The sequence below is a fragment of the Ambystoma mexicanum genome, chromosome 5p (genome assembly GCF_040938575.1).
Source record: "Ambystoma mexicanum isolate Mex_15411 chromosome 5p, UKY_AmexF1_1, whole genome shotgun sequence".
NCBI lineage: Eukaryota > Metazoa > Chordata > Amphibia > Caudata > Ambystomatidae > Ambystoma > Ambystoma mexicanum.
In genome coordinates this window covers 1,362,338,748-1,362,357,016 of record NC_090930.1, presented here as the reverse complement: position 1 = coordinate 1,362,357,016, position 18,269 = coordinate 1,362,338,748, and the positions used below count along the sequence as shown (strand labels likewise).

General features: G+C 50.0%; 1 protein-coding gene across 1 annotated transcript in view; it reads left to right on the top strand.

Moving 5' to 3' along the window:
- The window catches only part of DNAH5 (dynein axonemal heavy chain 5), a 4,235,244-nt gene that overhangs the window by 1,772,189 nt on the left and 2,444,786 nt on the right, over positions 1–18,269 (top strand). Inside the window, exon 30 of the mRNA XM_069613779.1 lies at positions 16,624–16,777. Coding sequence (XP_069469880.1) covers positions 16,624–16,777 — 154 coding nt within the window. The remainder of the gene's footprint in view (positions 1–16,623; positions 16,778–18,269) is intronic.

The following is an 18,269-nucleotide window of genomic DNA, read 5'->3' as shown; positions in this document are numbered from 1 at the left end:
ATCAAAGAATCTGTTTCCTGTTGGATATCATGTTGCCAGAGAGGTCCTGCATTATGAGGATGCAGTGGCCCTCAAATATCATCCTTCTACCCTCCTGTTTCATGGCGTCTGTGATCTGGGTAACTTATGGGAATCATAAAAGGCAGGCAATTAAAGGTTTGGTGTCCTGTTTCCAGTGTTTGTTTAAACAAACACTGGATACAGGACACCCATCCAATTGTAGTGGTGGTTTTTCAGGGTTTTTCATTTTGTTCTCCAAAATCTATGTTTAGCAATGTTTACCCATTGTTTTCCTCAAGAAATCATAGACAACTGTTTACCAGTGTAAATAAAAAATGTATCTTTCATTTCGATGTGTATATTATGCATAATTCTTTTGAAGCAAAAAAAGCACAGATTATGCTGATGCAATCCTGGCTATCCCTTTGCCTTCTTGGACGTGTTGGGCCTCATTACGAGTTTGGAGGTAGCCATGGTGCTATTAGCGCCATGGCTGCCTCCAAACCCGGGTCCGGGTCAGGTCTGGTGGAATGGGGACTTACCGGGACATTATGACCTAGGCGGACCCGGTAAGTCCCCATTCCAAATGCCATTCCCCATTCCCATTTGAGCCCCCATAGGGCTCAATGGGAAGGCGCTAATAACGGGCCCACAAATTGCGGGCACGTTATTAGCTCCAAGGTCCCTTAACGGGTCCCGTAAAGAATGTGTGGTCAGAACACACGTCCTTTGCGGGTCCTGCTAAGGGACCTCAGAATTGGGCGGTATGGGTTTAATGGCACCGGTCTCCTTACCAGGGACCGTTAAACCTTACCGCCCAACTCAGAATGAGGCCCGTAGTCTTGAATTTATAAGGAAAACTACACATACAAAAATATAAAGAATCAAATAAGGACTTGATGGGCTCCAGTTGACTGACAATACGCAAGTTAACAACCTGAATTAAATTTGTTGTGAACTCAAAGACATGCACTACCCAAAGATAATATAAATCATGGTTTTCAAAAGAGGAAGGGGAAGGTGCATCAGGGACTGAGGCAGGTTTCTTTGTATATTCATAGTTGCATGCAGGGCCTCAGTATCCACATATATTAGTTGAGCCCTTGGTGAAAATATAAAGTTTGCATATTTATTAAGTGGATTGTTAAGTAGATTCTGGAACATAAAAAACGAGTTGAGTAGTTAATTTGATGAAAATTACGGATTACAACTCACAGACATAACCCTGCTATTCTTTAACTAAACTGTACAATCACATTTTGCTGAAAACTTTGCAATAGGCGAAAAGAAGATACCCTTCTCTGGCCAATTTCCCCAAAAGAACTTGAATGGACTAGTGTGTGATGGGAGAACTTTGGAATGCAAGTCAGCATTTGATCAGGTAGCTAATTCAGATCTCTGACAAGTGGCTAACTGATTTTTGTCAGTCTTCTAGCTTCACGAATCCAATAATGAACTCCATATTGCTACTTAAAAAAAATACTTTTCCCATGCAATAAATAATTATTACGGGGAACATATCAAGTGGCTTATTTCAGTTTAGATCATATTCATTATGAAATGTCTGTAAACGTAACGTCCACTAGTTAACAGCTCTGGCCTTGCTTTTAATTTGAATTTGAATGCAAGAATCCGTATGTAGGCAGGCCTGCACTGCGTTCTAGTGGACATTTTTTGACATGTTCAGATAAACTCCTGGGAAAATGATTTTTTTTTTGCGGGCAGAAATCTGCTTAAATTGGATTTTCTAACATCCAAAAAGCCTAATTATAGGCCTGGGTTTATTTGTGTGGCATATCATCCTTAGGCTGATCGGGTGTGCTCATTGTATGTTCAGTGGAGGGGAAAAGGAGACTTGCAGGAAGGCTGGCAGCCTGTTCCCAAGCCAAGTACAGGTCTGCGACTTCAGTTTTCTCGAACCCCTAGAACCCTAATGTTATTTTGTCTGTTTCTGTCTTCTATCTCTATTACACTAGCTTATACCTCAAAGTGTCTACCTTGGAGGTGTTTCAAACCCTCCAGCCTGTCTTCTGACGTCGATATTCTTTGTTTACCATGGCCAAGCCACCCCGCACACTGGCACATGTCCATACGGATAGACTTAATTTCTTCCTGGACTTGCTGTGCTCGTAGGTCATTTGATTACATGTTCTTAAGGATGGTTGCTAGTTCAGACAGAAGAGTGCTCGGGTCTTAATGTAATGGGCTTTCTTTATGTGAGGAGGCAGAGAGTCCATGGTTCGAGATAATGGGTTACGCTTTCCATTCTCTGTATTGTACGTTTTATTTGCAGATATGGGGCAATTTGAAATAACAATTAGAAATAATAGCAGCAATTGGAATGGTGAAGGGACACTGTCTTAAAGCTTGTGGATGTGACTCCCTTGTGTGGCCATGTTGGGACACCTCATGATCTGCCCCTGCTATGTGCACGATGCTGCTGCAAGAAGGTGTAGAATCTGCCTCTAAGCTCGCTAGTTTCCTTGTCTGCTGAGGTTTCTAGCTTCAGTGTGCAGCCACTTCCAATGCATTGCCACATACTCCCTGGTTTCTGTGGCCCTGGCTGAGGGGGTAGCACCGATTCTCGCATACCAGCATTGTCACTCTAGTTGCCCTGCTGGTCTGCCCTATGCCTACCGAGTGAGGTTCTGAAATAGGCATTGGGGGTGCCTGTACCCAGGATTGGCTGCCTGCCAAGCTGTGCTTTGTTATGCGCTCTTTTGGGACTCCTTTGATCCGGCACAGCCGTGGCATTTGTGTGCGCTGGACTTGAAGTGTAGCCCTGGCCCATTGGTGGTGCAGGCATTGCTGTGTTGTGGTTTGGCCGGCTGCTGCCTTCTAGGTCTTACATGGCTAAAGCTCCTAAACTAGGGAAGCAAGGGGATATCTCCACAATGATTTAGTCTTCAGACAAGCACAAGCGAACTGAGGTTGTTGAGGCCTAGGTTCATGGGGTTGACCCACTCCATCTATTCTCACACAGGCGTTTACCAAGTCTGACCTGCAGGATCTGTTGGCTGAAAATGGCAAAAAAATCCACAAGAGGACGGAGGAACTCTCCCACAAGATCCTGTTACTAGATAAAAGAGTTTCGGAGGCTGAGCACAGGGTGTCGGAGGTGGAGGATACACTCTGTGAGCAGTCCTGTGAGGTGGGTGAGTGCTCCAACCACCTTGAGGCCTTGGATGCCCGCTGTGATGCCCTGGAGGTCAAACAGGAAGATCGGGAGAATCGCTAATGCAGAAGTAACATTTGGATACTTTCTTGGCAGACCTCTTCCGATGCATTCATGATTTGGCCGAGATTTCTGAGATTGAACTTGACAGGATTCATCGAGTCAGAACCCGTGCCACTCTGGCCTAGGACAGGCCTGCTGATGTGTTATCCCAGGTCCACTTCTTTAAACTAAAGGAACTTATAATGGCTGCAGCTAGAGCCTTGGCGTCCATCTCTTTTCGCATCATGTCACTTTCCCTGTACCAGGACCTAGCATCAACAACACTGGCGAAGCGAAAAGTGCTGCGCCCACTGACTGAATGGTTTCATGCCAGGGAAGTGTCTTACAGATGGGGCTTTCTGACTGCATTCTACTTCTCACATTAAGGGAAGCGCTGGGTGGTCTGAACGCTGAAGGACGCAGAGAGCCTGCTGAACTCGGATGGGGAGGGGAGGGAAGCCCGGAGGTTGAGAGGGGTTCGAACTCGGCTCCTGGCCTGATGCCCTCACAGAAGTGGCAGAAAGTGGGCAGGGGGAGGCGGGTGAAGGGACTGGTCAGAAAGGTTTGAATACTATGAGGCCCTGTGATGTAGCCTGGGGACGGGAGTGTGGTTTGCTCCGAAGAAGAGTTAAATGAGTGGTCCTTGAGGGCTGGGTTGTTGTGCTCCTGAAATCTGGGGTGCAGAACCGGGAGAGAGGGTTCCTTTGGGGGTAGTTTGTTTTCTGCCCTCCAAGTCCGGTTCCCGGAGGGTTTCCAGATGACTGGAATTTGCTCATGTTGGGCAATGGTTTGTGGTTGGGTTCGCTGGGGCGTGGGGTGGAGGGGTTTTGTTCATAAATGTTTACTGTGGCACAGCTTTTCAGCATGTGAATCTGGATTGTGGACAGTTCGAGCTGAGGTTATGGGAGGAGGGTACTTTGTCTTGAGGGGAAATGCTGGATAATGTGGTGGGTGACGGGTGGAGGATGATGAGCCTTTGTTAATGGCCATATGATGTACAGGGATTGAATTCTCCAAAGAAAAGGAAATCTGTAATAAGCAAGCTAAGAGATATGTCTCTCTCCATGGTATTCTTACAAGTAAACTCAACTTCTTGCGGAGGATGAGAAGCAAATGAAAGCCAAGGCGGTGCCAAGCCAATTTTTTGCATCTGTGGGGGAGAAAAAGCGGGGGTGGCTATCTTGGTCGGCGAGCAGATCCCGATCTCTAACATTAAGGTTCTTCGTGACTCGCAGGGACGCTATGTTTGTGTCAAATGCCTATTGTGGGATTGCATGTTCACGCTGGTTTTCCTGTATGTGCCTAATGTTGGCCAAGATGTATTTCTGGAAAGCTTTCTTCTTCGGGTGCTCCCTTTCACTGAAGGTCAAATCATGATTGGTGGTGATTTCAATCTGGTTCTGGAACCCAATCCTCTGGTGGACAAGACTTTGCCTCCTACTAAGTTGGATTTTAAGCATGCTACCGCCTTCAGGCGCCTTCTTTGTTAATTGGGGATAGTTGACGCTTGGCCCATGTGGAGGAGAGGGATTTCTCTTTTCACTTGCACGTTCACTGGGGCTTCTCTAGACTAGACCTCATTCTTATGCCTAGTGCATTGTACCCATGTGTTCGCAGGGTGGTTATAGGTATGCGCGCCCTGTCTGATCATGCCCCGGAGTCACTGTCCCAAGCAATTGTAGATAGGCTGAGTGACCCAGACGCCCATGGAAATTATATGACCCAGTGCTTAGAGCCCCGGTGGTGGCTAAAGTGCTGGGCAAGGTTATTTCTAATTAATTTAGGGAAAATAATGACTCGGATCCTCCACAGGACATTGTATGGGATGCCATGAAAGCTGTTGTCAGGGGTGAGCTCGTCAGCAGATCTGCTGCTTACACTCAAGAGTGACAAGTGGTTAGAGTAAGGTTGGAAGGGGACGTTAGTCGTGTGGAACAGGAGCACAAGCGATTGGGGTCTTGTAAGGCACTGTGCAAACTTAGAATAACACAAAAAAAAAACTGGAGGTGCACCTGGCTGATAGGACGATGCTGAAGACCAAACAGTATTATTCTCCAGCATGGGGTCTGGCATGGATTTACATGCTCATGAATATTCCCCACCATCAGGCTGGGAATCCTCGGTAAAGAAAAAATCAGTTTTAGTTTCGTTTCTGAACTGTCTTTCTCGTAGTAACCAATCACTGATCTCTGGGTCATACTGCGCCCAGCCGATGACTGCCCTCTACCTAAGCCCTTCCTCTGGCAGCCATCTTCAGATTTTTACCATATGTTCAAGTGTTGGGAGTCCTCGTGCTATAGATCTACAGCTTTTACTGTGTTTTTCAAAGAGTTTAATCTCATTTTTTCAGTCAACATAGCCTCAAGCTCCACTGTTTCTACTTCCTATTAACGGGGACCCGTTTGATAATTTTCTACGCCCCTCAAGGGCGAAGTTCTTGTCGAGTTTCACTTCTTGGAGGATTCCGGAAGATCTTTGAGGCTTACCCCGCGTGGACATGGCCCAGGACAAAGGAAACACGACGCCCGGATCCAAGCTGTTCAGGAGCTGCCCTGGATGTGGTTTGCAGAATGTCTTCAAGGAGGATGAGCATTCCAGATGCCTCTACTGCCTTCACGAAGACAAAACGCATGTGGAGAAGGACTGTGCATTTTGCAAGAACATGTCGGAGCAGACTATGAGGGATCGGCGTATCCGCCTCACCAACTGGTTGGAAGAGAAGAAAAGAGCCCAGCAGTACGTGAGAAGAAGAAGAAGTCCGAGTGGTCTTCTAAGACCTTTGAGGGTGCTCCGGCGACGGGGGCCCAAAAAAAGCCAAAGCACTGCGAGTCCGAAAATCGAAGAACCCGGGTAAGCTTCGGGAGAAGCCCCGGTCGATCCCGACGGAGACAGCCGAGGGGGAGTGAGGCGGTGACCCATCCCCAAGGTGAAGGCCTCAGGCACGCCCAAGGTCATGAAGGCCTTGATTCAACCGGCTAAGGCCTCTATCGAGGGAGTCACGGTGGCCCTGGCGAAGCCTGTGGAGGCTACCCCAGTGGAGGCGACCTCGGGGCCTAGAGTTTCCCTGCCACCGCAGAGGGAAGCCTCTTTTCAGCCCATCGATAAGACACCCGTGAAAGCCCAGGTGGAAAAAGAGGGGTGGGGGCCCGGTGGCCATCACAGACACAGATACAGCCTCTGAAGAGGAGCTGGCTGGAGTCGCGAAGATCCTGAACAAGAAGTTCAAGGAGGTCCCGTCCCACGGGAGGGATCCCGACGAGACGGACAAAGAAAGCGACGGTGGTGCCGATGAGGAGCCCGTGGAGGCGGAGGATTCCACTCCCCAACCGTTGCGCCCATCGCAGCCAGTACCTGGGCCACAAGACAACTCAGGAGCAATCTTGATTGCGATCCAGGCCTTGTGTACAGAGATAAGGACAAGGTTGCCCTTACCCCCAACGGACGATCCAGCGGAGCCTGGACCGTCGGGAAGCCCTCCAGGCAAGCGGAGGAGAATTCACCCCCCCCCTGCCCTTCGAGCCTTCGCAGCCTCCTTCTTCTCCTGATCCGAGGGATGACACGGGAACAGAGACGGCCAGGACGGGAACGGATGACGACGGTGGGGACGACAGGATGCCTTCCATCACCACCTCCTCGGGCCTCCCCGCCCGATGAAATTGTCTCCTTCCACGCCATGATCGCCAGGGCATCCGAGCTCCTCCAGCTCTGCGCCGAGGAACAGAAGAAGGAAGGTTTCCTCTACCAACGGCGTAGGGCCAAGAGGAAGACGGTCCTCTCGATTCCTTTACTTGATGACATCTGAGACGAGGGACTGTCACTCCTAAAGAACCCGTCCATGACTCCTGCCAAGAGAGACCGGTACGAGAAGAAGTACCGGGTCCCGGATTCTGCCCCCATGTGCCTTAGGGCGCAGCCAACCCTGGATTCGGTCGTCTCTGCGGTGGCCAAGAAGAAAGCGGCAGGGGCGACGGCTTCAATTTCGACCTCCCCGCCGGATGGCGAGGGAAAGAAACTGGACGCCATGGGACAATGGGTCATCTCGTCGGCAGCGACGACGATTAAAGCGGCCAATGCCCTTGCCATTGTGGCCCGCTACGCCAGGGAGCTGTGGTTTAAGATCGCTTCCCCTGCTGGACTTCCTCCCAGATGACAAGAGGGCTGAGGCCCTGGAGTTCCTACAGGAAGGCAAGGTGGCGTCGGACCACACCATAACGGTGGCCACGGACATTGCTGACACCGGTTTTTGCCAGATGGGCAACAGCGTTTGCCTTCGCCGGCGTGGTTGGCTCAAGGCAACCGATTTCCGCCAAGACATGCAGACCAGAGTCCTGGACATGCCTTTCGACGGGAACAATCTGTTTGGCCAGACAGTGGACGAGTCACTGCAGGCCATCAAGGCCGACACGGAGATGGCTCGGGACTTGGGTGTTCTGCAACAACGACGGCCGCCCTTTCGGAACTCTGCAGGCAAGCAAGGTGCCTCCAAAGGATTCGGCGGCAGCTCCTCGACGTACCGCCAAGCGGCCCACTCCTCGTCGCAGGAGGCCTACAGTGGGTGAGGCAAGGCAGGAGGATCTCGTCGTCATCGCCAAGGAGGCCAAGGCGGCAAGGCCGCGACCAAGCAGGACTGAACCAGCCGTAGCGTTGGGCCCCCACCTGAGCACCCCGGTGGTCGGCCGGCTGGCAAAGTTCGTCAGCTTGTGGGAGTCCATCTCCACCGATGGGTGCTGGATGCCCTGGCCCGCGGGCACACTCTCGAGTTTCTAAGAAGTGCCCCTGCATTCCGCCCGTGGCCAGGAAGGAAAACCATGTCCCTCAACTGCTGCTGGAAGTAAGGGTGATGCTGAAGAAACGAGCCATCGAGCTCGTCCCAAAGAGGCTCCGGGGCTCCGGAGTGTACTCACGATACTTCCTCGTAAGAAAGAAGACAGGCAGCTGGCGACCCATCCTGGACCTTCGTCGTCTAAACAAGTACATCAAGTCCCAAAAGTTCAGGATGTTCACCCTCCAGCACGTCCTGGGACAGCTGGAAGAAGGCGACTTCCTATCGTCGCTGGATTTGGAGGATGCCTACTTCCACGTCCCCATTCTAAAAGGACATTGAAAGTTCCTGAGATTCGTAGTCCAAGGACGACACTATCAGTGCAAGGCCCTTCCCTTCGGATTGAAGTCGGCGCCCAGGGTATTCACCAAGTGCCAAGCACCAGTGGCGGTGTGGCTGCGCCTGCAGGTGATTCACGTCTACCCCTACCGGGACAATTGCCTCATCCGAGCAAAGACAAGAGAACTCGCCATCGGCACACAGCGAAGACCGTCCAACTGCTCACGGATCTGGGATTCTCGATCAACTTTGCGAAATCCCACTTGGTGCTGTCGCAAGTCACCCTGTTCCAGGGAGCCAGGCACGACACAGTGGCGCGATTGGCTTCTCCGTTGAAGGAAAGGACGAAGGCCATCCTTGGCAAGGTGCAACGGCTGTCGACCATGGACGTGGCCAGGGTGAGGTCCATCAAGTCCCTGCTCGGCATTATGTCCTTGTGCATCTACCTCGTGCACCTGTGCAGGTTGCGGATGCGTCCACTGCAAGAGTTCCTTGATGCCCGTTGGATGCAGGCGGTGGGCAGCTTCGAAGACAGGATCTCGCTCAACGAGACTTTCCGCCAAGCGATCCGGTGGTGGGGCACCCGCATGCATCTGGCGGCGGGTATGGACTTCCAGACCCCAGCACATCAGGAGACGGTGATGACGGATGCCTCCCTGGAGGGATGAGGAGCGCATACCGGAGATCTCCACACAAGAGGCCTTTGGCTCCCGCAGGAGAGGTCACTACACATCAATGTCCTGGAGCTCCGAGCCGTGTTCTGGGCCCTCAGGTCGTTCCCCCCGTCCCTCAAGGGCAAGGTGGTAAGGATCTTCACCGACAACACCACCACGATGTTTTACATACGGAAGCAGGGGGGCACCAGATCCCCAGCCCTATCCAAGGAAGCTCAGGATCTGTGGCACTGGGCCATCGCCCAAGGGATGTTTCTGGTACCCTTCCATCTGGCAGGAATAAAGAACACCATTGCTGACTCACTCAGCAGGGAGCTGCACTTGTGCCACGAGTGGCAACTGCATCAGGATCAAGTGGATCTACTTTTCCAACGATCGGGCAATCCCCAGATCGACCTATTCGCGACGGTGATGAACACCAAGTGCCAGAGGTTCGCCAGCAGGTTTCCCCAGCCGGGGAGCATGGGCGATGCCTTCGCATTCCTCTGGGACGGCCTGTTCCTGTATGCGTTCCCACCATTGCCGCTGCGACTCATCAACCAACTCAGACGGTCCCGGTGCAGGATGATCCTCGTCGCACCGGCGTGGCTGCGGCAGATCTGGTTCCCGGACCTTCTGGGCATGTCATCGTCCCACCCCCAGTCAAGCTGTCGACGGACGCGGATCTCCTCACCAGAGAAGGAGGCACCATCCTCCACCACGACCCGGGGTCGCTGAACTTGCAGGCCTGGCTCCTGCAGCACTAGAGTTTGGAAGGTACGATATCCCGGTGAACTGCAAGGAGGTGCTTGCAAGGGCCAGGGCGTCCTCAACTCTCAAGTGCTATGGACCCAAATGGAAGAGGTTCTCTGGTGCAGTGCATGGAAGATTAACCTTCTGCGGATTATGGCCCCTCAAGTGCTGCCGTACCTACTGTCGCTGGCCAAGGCGGGGCTGGCTCATGCCTCCATCAAGATACATCTAGTGGCGATTTCCCACTACACCAGGACTCCGGGGCGATCATCTCTGTGGTCTCATTGCCTGGTGAAGGAGTTTATGAAGGGACTGGGAGCTCAACGTGGTGCTGAGCAGGCTCATGGGGCCGCCATTCGAGCCTCTGCATTCGATACCGTTGAAGTTCCTATCGTGGAGGGCAGCGTTTCTTGTGGCTAACTGTCACAGGGGTCTGAAATATCCTCTCCTTACCAAGAAGATTCCGTCTCACCACCCTCCCCAAGCTCCTCACCTTTGTCCTTCTTCTTGGTTTTCCTCTTCTCGTTGCTTTTGGGTCTCTCCTTTTTTTTTTATGTAGATAGGGACGTCCACGGAAGGATGCCACCGTGCCACCGTAACAGGTGTGATGGGGGTTAAACCTCCGGGAACGTCCAGATAGGGGAAAAAGCCAACGGCATAAAAAAACCCTTGAGAGACTTCCACGCTGTGGTCGAGGAACAGGCTTGAGTGAACCAGCAGACGAAGTGGAACCAACGGTAGGATGAAAGCGGCAGAGGTAATCCGAAAAGGCAGGCAGAGGTCTGATACACGGGCTGGCTGATGAGTACAAGGTACGTGGCTGAGGCAATCTGAAAAGGCAGGCAGAGGTCTGGTACACGGGCTGGCTGAAGAGTACAAGGGAGGTGGCAGAGGCAATCCGAAAAGGCAGGCAGAGGTCTGGTACACGGGCTGACTAATTTAGTACAAGGCGGAAAGCAAGGGTAAAGGAAAGAAGGAGGATGAAGGCAGGGAAAGAGGGAGATACTAGAGAGGGGCAATGACTAAGAGACGAATAGAGAGAAAAGGGAAGATTCGGAACGAAAGAGAGAGTGAGAGAAAAGGAGCGAGTATAGGAGGAGCAAGAGAGTGGAAAAGAAGGTAAGAGGGCTCCCGGAGGAGAACAAGAGAGGAGAGGGTGATAACGGACGCAAGGTCCGAAATGGGAAAAACAAAACACAGCGAGAGCGACGGCAACACGGGTGGGTAACCAGGCAACGTTGCAACGCGCCCATAACCCGGAAGCGGCTGAATAAATACCTCCGGGTACGTGCGCGTGCAAACACTAGACCGATAACACCCGCAAGAAGAAGAACGTAATGGAACTAGCTATGGCGGACCATAGCGCCAGCGGTTCCAAATCCGCCACCCTCGCCGAGACATGACACTATCACCGCTGCACGATGAGTGGGAGAGATCCAGGCCCTCTCCTGCAAACCACCCTACCTGACATTCCACGAGACGAGGGTGGTGCTGTGGACGCACCCCTCCTTCATGCCCAAGGTGCCGTCGGACTTCCATCACAACGAGCCCTTGGTGTTACCTGTTTTCTTCCAGTCGCCTTTGTCGCCGGCCGAGAGGACTTTGCACTCGCTGGATGTGGCTAGAGCGCTGAAGCGAACACCAAGGGCTCGTTGAGATGGAAGTCCGACGGCACCTTGGGCATGAAGGAGGGATGCGTCCTCAGCACCACCCTCGTCTCGTGGAATGTGGACCGCACAAAGTGATTTCGGAAGACATCACAGCTGTTTGTGAACTTTGGACCTGTGAACCAGGGGAAGGCCCTCTCGAAAGCTTCCATTTCCATGTGCAGGCCCATGTGCGCGACCTGATGCTAAAAGCGCTGCAAAGTTCCTAGTAAGGGAAGTGTTCCCGCGTTGGGGAATTTGCGACGTAGCTTCCATTTCCAGATGGCTCTCCGGCTGCATCATGCACTGTCAACGGTTGGCAAACCGACCATTGCCCGGCCGTTCAAGAGCCCATTCAACCAGAGCGATCGCTATTACCACAGCGTTCCTGTCTGGTGTGCCCTTGCTGGACATTTGCAGGGCTGCTACGTGGAGGTCGACACACACCTTCACGAGATTCTACTGCGTCGACCGGGATTCCAGAGAGGAGACAAGAGTCGGCCAAGTAGTGCTGCACAACCTGTTTGCCTGAAGGTGGGCCTGGTGAGGGGGTAAGAGGTGCTTAATGTTGAGTTGTTGTGAATTCTTAATGTTGAGCCTTGCCACCTCCCATGGTCGTGCATGTGTGTACTGCTATGTATTCTTGTATTCGTGAGCATGTGAATCCATGCCAGACCCCATGCTGGAGAAGGAACAAGTTACTTACCTGTAACTGTTGTTCTCTAGCATGGGTCTGGCAGGGATTCACATGCGAACCCTCCCTCCTACCCCTCTGCGGCTCTTCTCTTGGTCCTACTACCACTTTACATGCTACCAAATCTGAAGATGGCTGCCAGAGGAGGGGCTTAGGTAGAGGGCAGTCATTGGCTGGGGGCAGTATGACCCAGAGACCAGTGATTGGTTACTAGGAGAAAGACAGTTCAGAATCAAATATGAAACGGATTTTTTCTTTACCGAGGATTCCCAGCCTGACGACAGGGAATATTCATGAGCATGTGAATCCATGCCAGACCCATGCTGGAGAACAACAGTTACAGGTAAGTAACTTGTTCCTTATGCTAATGCCAATCGAGCCAACCGTCTTCTGGTAGCCAAGCTGCGTAAACTCCAAAACCAGAATAATGTGTTGGCCTTGCACGAGGGGCATGGGATGGTACAATGGGGTGAGGCAGATGAACTAGGGATTTTTTAGGCTCATTTCAAGACGGTACTTAGTGGGGAGACTGTTCGGGCAGAAGCCCAGGCCAACTATCTGCGGGTGCAGATCTGCCTAGTTTATCTATTGGGTATCTGGAATCTCTGGAGACGGCTATCTTGCCGGGGAAAGTGGAATGGGCTCTGGGTCCGAATGGATTCACGGCTCCCTTTTCGCTTTTACCAGAGGTTTCACACACTCTTGGTTTCCCCCTTGGTGGATCTCTTTAATTCTTTTAGGGCCTCTGTTAGGGTGGCTCCCTCTATGGCAAGGATCCAGTATTGTGTGACTCTTATCACCCCATCACCCTCAATAACATGGACTCGAAGATTTGCTCTAAGATTTTAGCCCATCATCTGATGGATGTCCACCCCGGATTCATAGACCGCAATCAGACGGGATTTATAACGGGTCGCAGTACTCTCGACAATGTGAGGCAGGTTCTGAACCTATTGGATGTAGGGTGGCGTTCGGGGGGTGGATACGGGGATTATCGTACTGGATGCCTACAAGGCTTTTGACAGAGTCACCTGGGTGTACCTTCGTGGGGTTCTAGAGCGGTTTGGGTCCGGTCTGGGGTTCATCAGCTGGGTGATGGCTATCTATCAAAATCAATTCACATCCCTCAGAGGAAATGGAACCATGTTGTCCAGCTTGCCAGTCACTAGGGGCACCAGACAGGGTTGCCTGCTGTCTCTGATTTTTGCCCTGAGTATGGAGCCATTTGCTAGCCTAATCAGACCTTTTGGGGCTATAGAAGGGATCTGCGTTGGGGGGATTGTCTATAAGGTGTCTCTTTACGCAGACAATGTGTTGCTCACCCTGGGTAAATCCTGTTCTTCCCTTGCTGAGATGCTGCGGATGGATGGATTTGGCCACGTCTCTGGGATCAAGGTAAATTATTACAAGTCTCATGACTGGATGTTTCTTTGCGCCCCCAAGATAGGAGTGTGATTTGTGCCCTTGCCCTGATGCAGTGGACTTCGGAGGCTATCCACTATTTGAGGGTGATCATCGCTACCAGCTACTCAGAATTCTTTCGGTCCAATTTCTCACCGCTGTTCCAGGAGCTGGAGATTTCATTAGGTGGGGTCTCCACGAGATATCTTGGTTTGGCTGTATTGCATTGGTCAAAATGAACCTTATCCCTTGTCTGCTTTATTTGTGTACAGCATTGCCGGTGAGGATCCCGGACTCTGATCTCAGCACACTTCAGGGGAAAATTCTCACATTTATCGGGGAATAGGCAAGCTTGAATTTCTAGACATGTGCTGCTGAGACCAATGGGGGTGGGTGGCCTGGGAGTCTCCAAAGTCTTTTGCTAAAATCTATCTGCGCAGCACTCTTATGTTTTTACCTGGGGTGACGCCAATCTGCAACCAAAGTTGAAAACAATTGAACAGACCCAGTCAACGGTCAACCTGACTTATCTGCCTTATATGGAAAAGAGATTTCTGACACAGGATCAGGGTTTCTCACTGCTAGCCACAACCAGTGGCACATTGTACTATATGGAGAGGGCCCTCTGTAGGTGGGGTGTGTCTCTGGGTATGGCGCCTCGTTCACCTGTCTGGGATAACCCATGTTTCCAACCTGAATACGATCGGGGCAGTTTTGGGAAGTGGATAACGGGGGGCTTGTTGACCCGACATCAGATATACAAAGACTACCACCCAATAACGTTCAATAAGTGCAAACTCGCTTTCACTGTACCGGAAACAGAACGTTTTTGTTACGCGCAACTGCAGCATTGGGCTTCTCATCCACGCACTAAACTGGGGGCCAGCAGGTCACTGAACCCTCTTGAGCTGACGTTACAGGCGGGATTGTTGCGCGCCGGATCTCAAAGCTGTACAGGTTGCTGGACACTGGGGACCCAGTTGTGCGCCTAATGTACATGGCCAAATGGGAAGCGGATTTAGGAGGACCCATAGAAGACGAGGTGTGGTTGAGAAAAAGGGGAAGGATGCTTAAGCCTTCCAGGTGCGTCACTGATAGGGAATGTTCATATACATTTTGTTAAAGGTGATATTTCACCCCGGAAAGGTTGCCCAATATTGCAGCAGATTATTCTGCTTTCTGCTGGCGGGGATGATATACCGTGGGTTCTCCGTTTCATATGGTTTGGATGTCGAGATAGGTGAGCCTCTTCTGGAAGGAGGTGCACTCCAAAATTAAGTACATCACAGGACTAACACTTCCCATGGACCCATGGGTTTTAGTGCTGGGTGACATGGTCGAGGGCCTGTTTCCTCTGATGGGTCCAATGGCCATTCTAATTGGGCTTCCCCTCCCAGCAGTGAAACTATCTATTGCTTGAAACAGGGAGTCTGAGGATGTGCCGGTGGTCCAGATATGGTGGGTAAAAATATGGGTTATCCTGGTTGCTGACCAAATTACTGCATTATGTGAGTGGAGGTATGCTAAATATATTTGTTAGGAAGCCGTTTATTGACTTTGCTGAGACTTATCCTGCAATAGTTGTTAAGCCACCTCAGATGCAGCACTTTTCATTATTGTAAAGCGATTTGAACTTTGGGGTATTGAATGGATCGACTTGGTTTCTGGGGTTGGGGGTAGTGGAATAGTTGGGTCTTTTTTTTTGCTATGCACCTAATTTATATAATGTGGAACTTTGTCAACTGAAGTCTTTGAACTGCGCCTGTACCCAAAGTATGTCAAATAACGTTTTTTTTTTAAAAAAAGGAACCCCAATAAAAAAAAAAGAGAAAAAAAGAAATAGCTGCAGTTCTGGGCCAAATTAGGTTATGGTTTGAGCTTTATTGCCACCAACTTCAAATGAAAGTAATGGCAGGATTAGTCCGTAACTGTAATCTGAGCGATCGTTTGACCAGCAAAAATTGCTATGAGAGGCTAGAAAGCAGTCCTTAACCCAGTTTATACACCATTCTAAGATGCCCTCTGTTTAAGGAGCACAATCCTATGTGATAAACCTGGAGGTAGATCTATACCTCTGCCGACCTGTTACTGTTTCTCCAGTACATTCTTGGTGACACCACCTGAAATGTTGGAGTCCTGTTACCGGCCCTTGCTTGTCAGAGGTAGTTCTTAGGGCAGTGCTTCTTTAAAAAAAATCACAGGAGCACCGCCATGCCCAGTGACAGCTAGGAGGCCCCTCTGTGGACTGGCCCTCCACTGTAGGCTACACTACCTCGAAGCACGGGGCAACTCACAACTCAAGTACTCAGCTCCAGTGGAGCCTAACGGAATCCAGCCGCAATGACACCAGAGCCCCATAACTTTATGGGCATTCAAGTTTTGGGATGATTATATTTTACAACCCGCTGAGAGGCGGGACACTTTCTCAGTGATGACATATGTGCCATGCCATCTAGCCAGTAACTTGTTCTGGGGAGTGGCAAGTAGCATCATTACTTTGTGCCATACCGGAAACGTGTGTAGTTTGGCGCCTTTATTGCAGGCTTTCTCCTGATAAACTTTGTCTGTTTGAAGATGAGTTCTTACCAGGCTTTGTACCATTTCATATATTCCTGTGTGTTTGAGGGTGGGCACCGGTCTGTGGCTATCACACCCTTCCCACTCTTCGCACCCAACTCAATAGGAGCGAATCCAGTGGATGACTGGGGCGTCTGTTTTACATCAAAAAGAGCTCATGGCTGTCTGTCGGGATTTGATAATGTGCCACAAAATCCAGAAACGTTTTCTTGGTAGATTCAGTATCTGAAATATGTGCAGTAAACACGTGTATAGATTTTAAAATGGGTCGATTAGGGATAGGCGAACACATGTATAAGTTATATCTTATTAAGTGGATTGTTCATTATTCACTTTGAAATCATCTGTCAAATGTAAAATATAAAATACATTTCTATTCATGCATATCTATTTTGAATAGATAAAGGTTTGCCTATTTGAGCCTTCTTTTTACTAGGCTTGGTATAAACTGATATCGGGAGATACTGATTTTGGCCATTTTGCTTAAAATGTGGGAGGGTACATGAAAAAAGGACACAGCACTTGACTACCCGAATATCTGCTGCTAAAACGTTTTTTCTCTATAACTTCTTTTGTGTCAGGTACAACACACCATTCAAGACCAAGATTCAAAACTGGGTGCAGTCCCTTTCCAATACCACAGATATCATTGAGAATTGGATGACCGTGCAAAACCTATGGATTTACTTGGAGGCTGTCTTTGTGGGTGGTGACATTGCAAAACAGTTACCAAAGGTAAATACTAATTTATTTTTGTTTCCAAATGTTGATTTGCAGGCCTTTGTGAAATCATCTTGAGCATTTCGGCAGCCAATCAAAAAATTCAAGCAGGAAACGACTACTGGTATCAAGTCTGCTTTTCAATCATTCTTTGTCTTAGAACACTATCTTGGACATAAGCTACATGCTAAGTAACATATAGGTGATGCATACCCATCACCTTAGGCCTGCTAAGAATAAAAATGCTTGAGCCATGGTTGCGAATAGCAAGATCAGGATGGAATAGAACAAGGCAAAACCTAAGGTCTAACAGCAACCCTGTCCTCTATGCATTCAACTGGGTAAATTCTATCACAGATTCACATCCCAACTAAGATGGCAGATGAATAGCAGTGAGTTACTGCACCTCTGCCGCAAGATATCCTAAAATTAATTGTAAGCCTCACTCAAAACCATTTGTGTGTGATGTGAGTAATACCCTAGAGTTGGGGAGGTATTGTCTGTGAAAAAGCTGTGATGACTGTATGTTTCCTTATGTTCCAGTGGTCTGAGTGTGCCTGTGGCCACTATGATACAATGCTGCGCTGCCAGGAAAAGGGAGCCATTCTTCTGGACGTGGAATTATATAAAGACTGTGTGAATCCCACAAGCCAGCTGAAGTGAGGCGTTCCCCCTGGCATTCTTGGTGCAAGAGAACATTCTTTTAAACACTATTTGAACTTCAGGATAAGGGAAATATTCTCCTGGAGAAGGAACGTTCTGTTACATTATCCTTTAGTTGTAGTGTGATGGATAGAAGTATGTTGTGACACAGGATGGTGGAGTTTGTTTTGATGGACATTCTGATGGATCCTTTAATATTCGTTTTGAGGCAGGGAAACCCCTTTAAGAGGTTAGGGATAGTGAGGGCCTTTTTTATGCACGAATAAGGCTATAACCACCACCATGCCATCTTTGTGTCGGCTTCTTTTTTCGACAGTCGTGCTAGTGAATTTTGGTCATTTGCACGGTGAAGTGAAAAAGTACAGGGCAAAAGGCGGCGTACAAGAGTGTATGCTGCCTTTTTCCCAGCATTTGTGCACTCTGCTGTGCAAATAAAGTAAACGCTGCTTGCCATGTACACATGGCGGGCTACTTTTGCAATAGATCCCTATGGAGTCTGCCTGCTTCTTGCTGGTGCAAAAAGTCTCTTACGTTACGTTCCCTTAAAAAGTAGCCCTATAGTGTTGTTCCATCTTGTCAGACATTGGGCCTCATTACGAGGTCGGCAGTAACCCAAAACACTGAATAAGCTGTCTGACATTCTGGTGCCACCGGGACATTACAAGTCCTGGCGAATCGGGAAGTCAGGCGGCAGATCCGGTAACTCTCCATTACCGTGGAGTCCTGTAGGACTCCATGGGAGTGGGGAGACGGAAGCACTGGCACAGTTGCTAACAGTGTTGTTGCTTCCGTGATGACTCTGCCTATCGGGGATGATGCGCCCGGCAGGGTCAGATCGGAAATG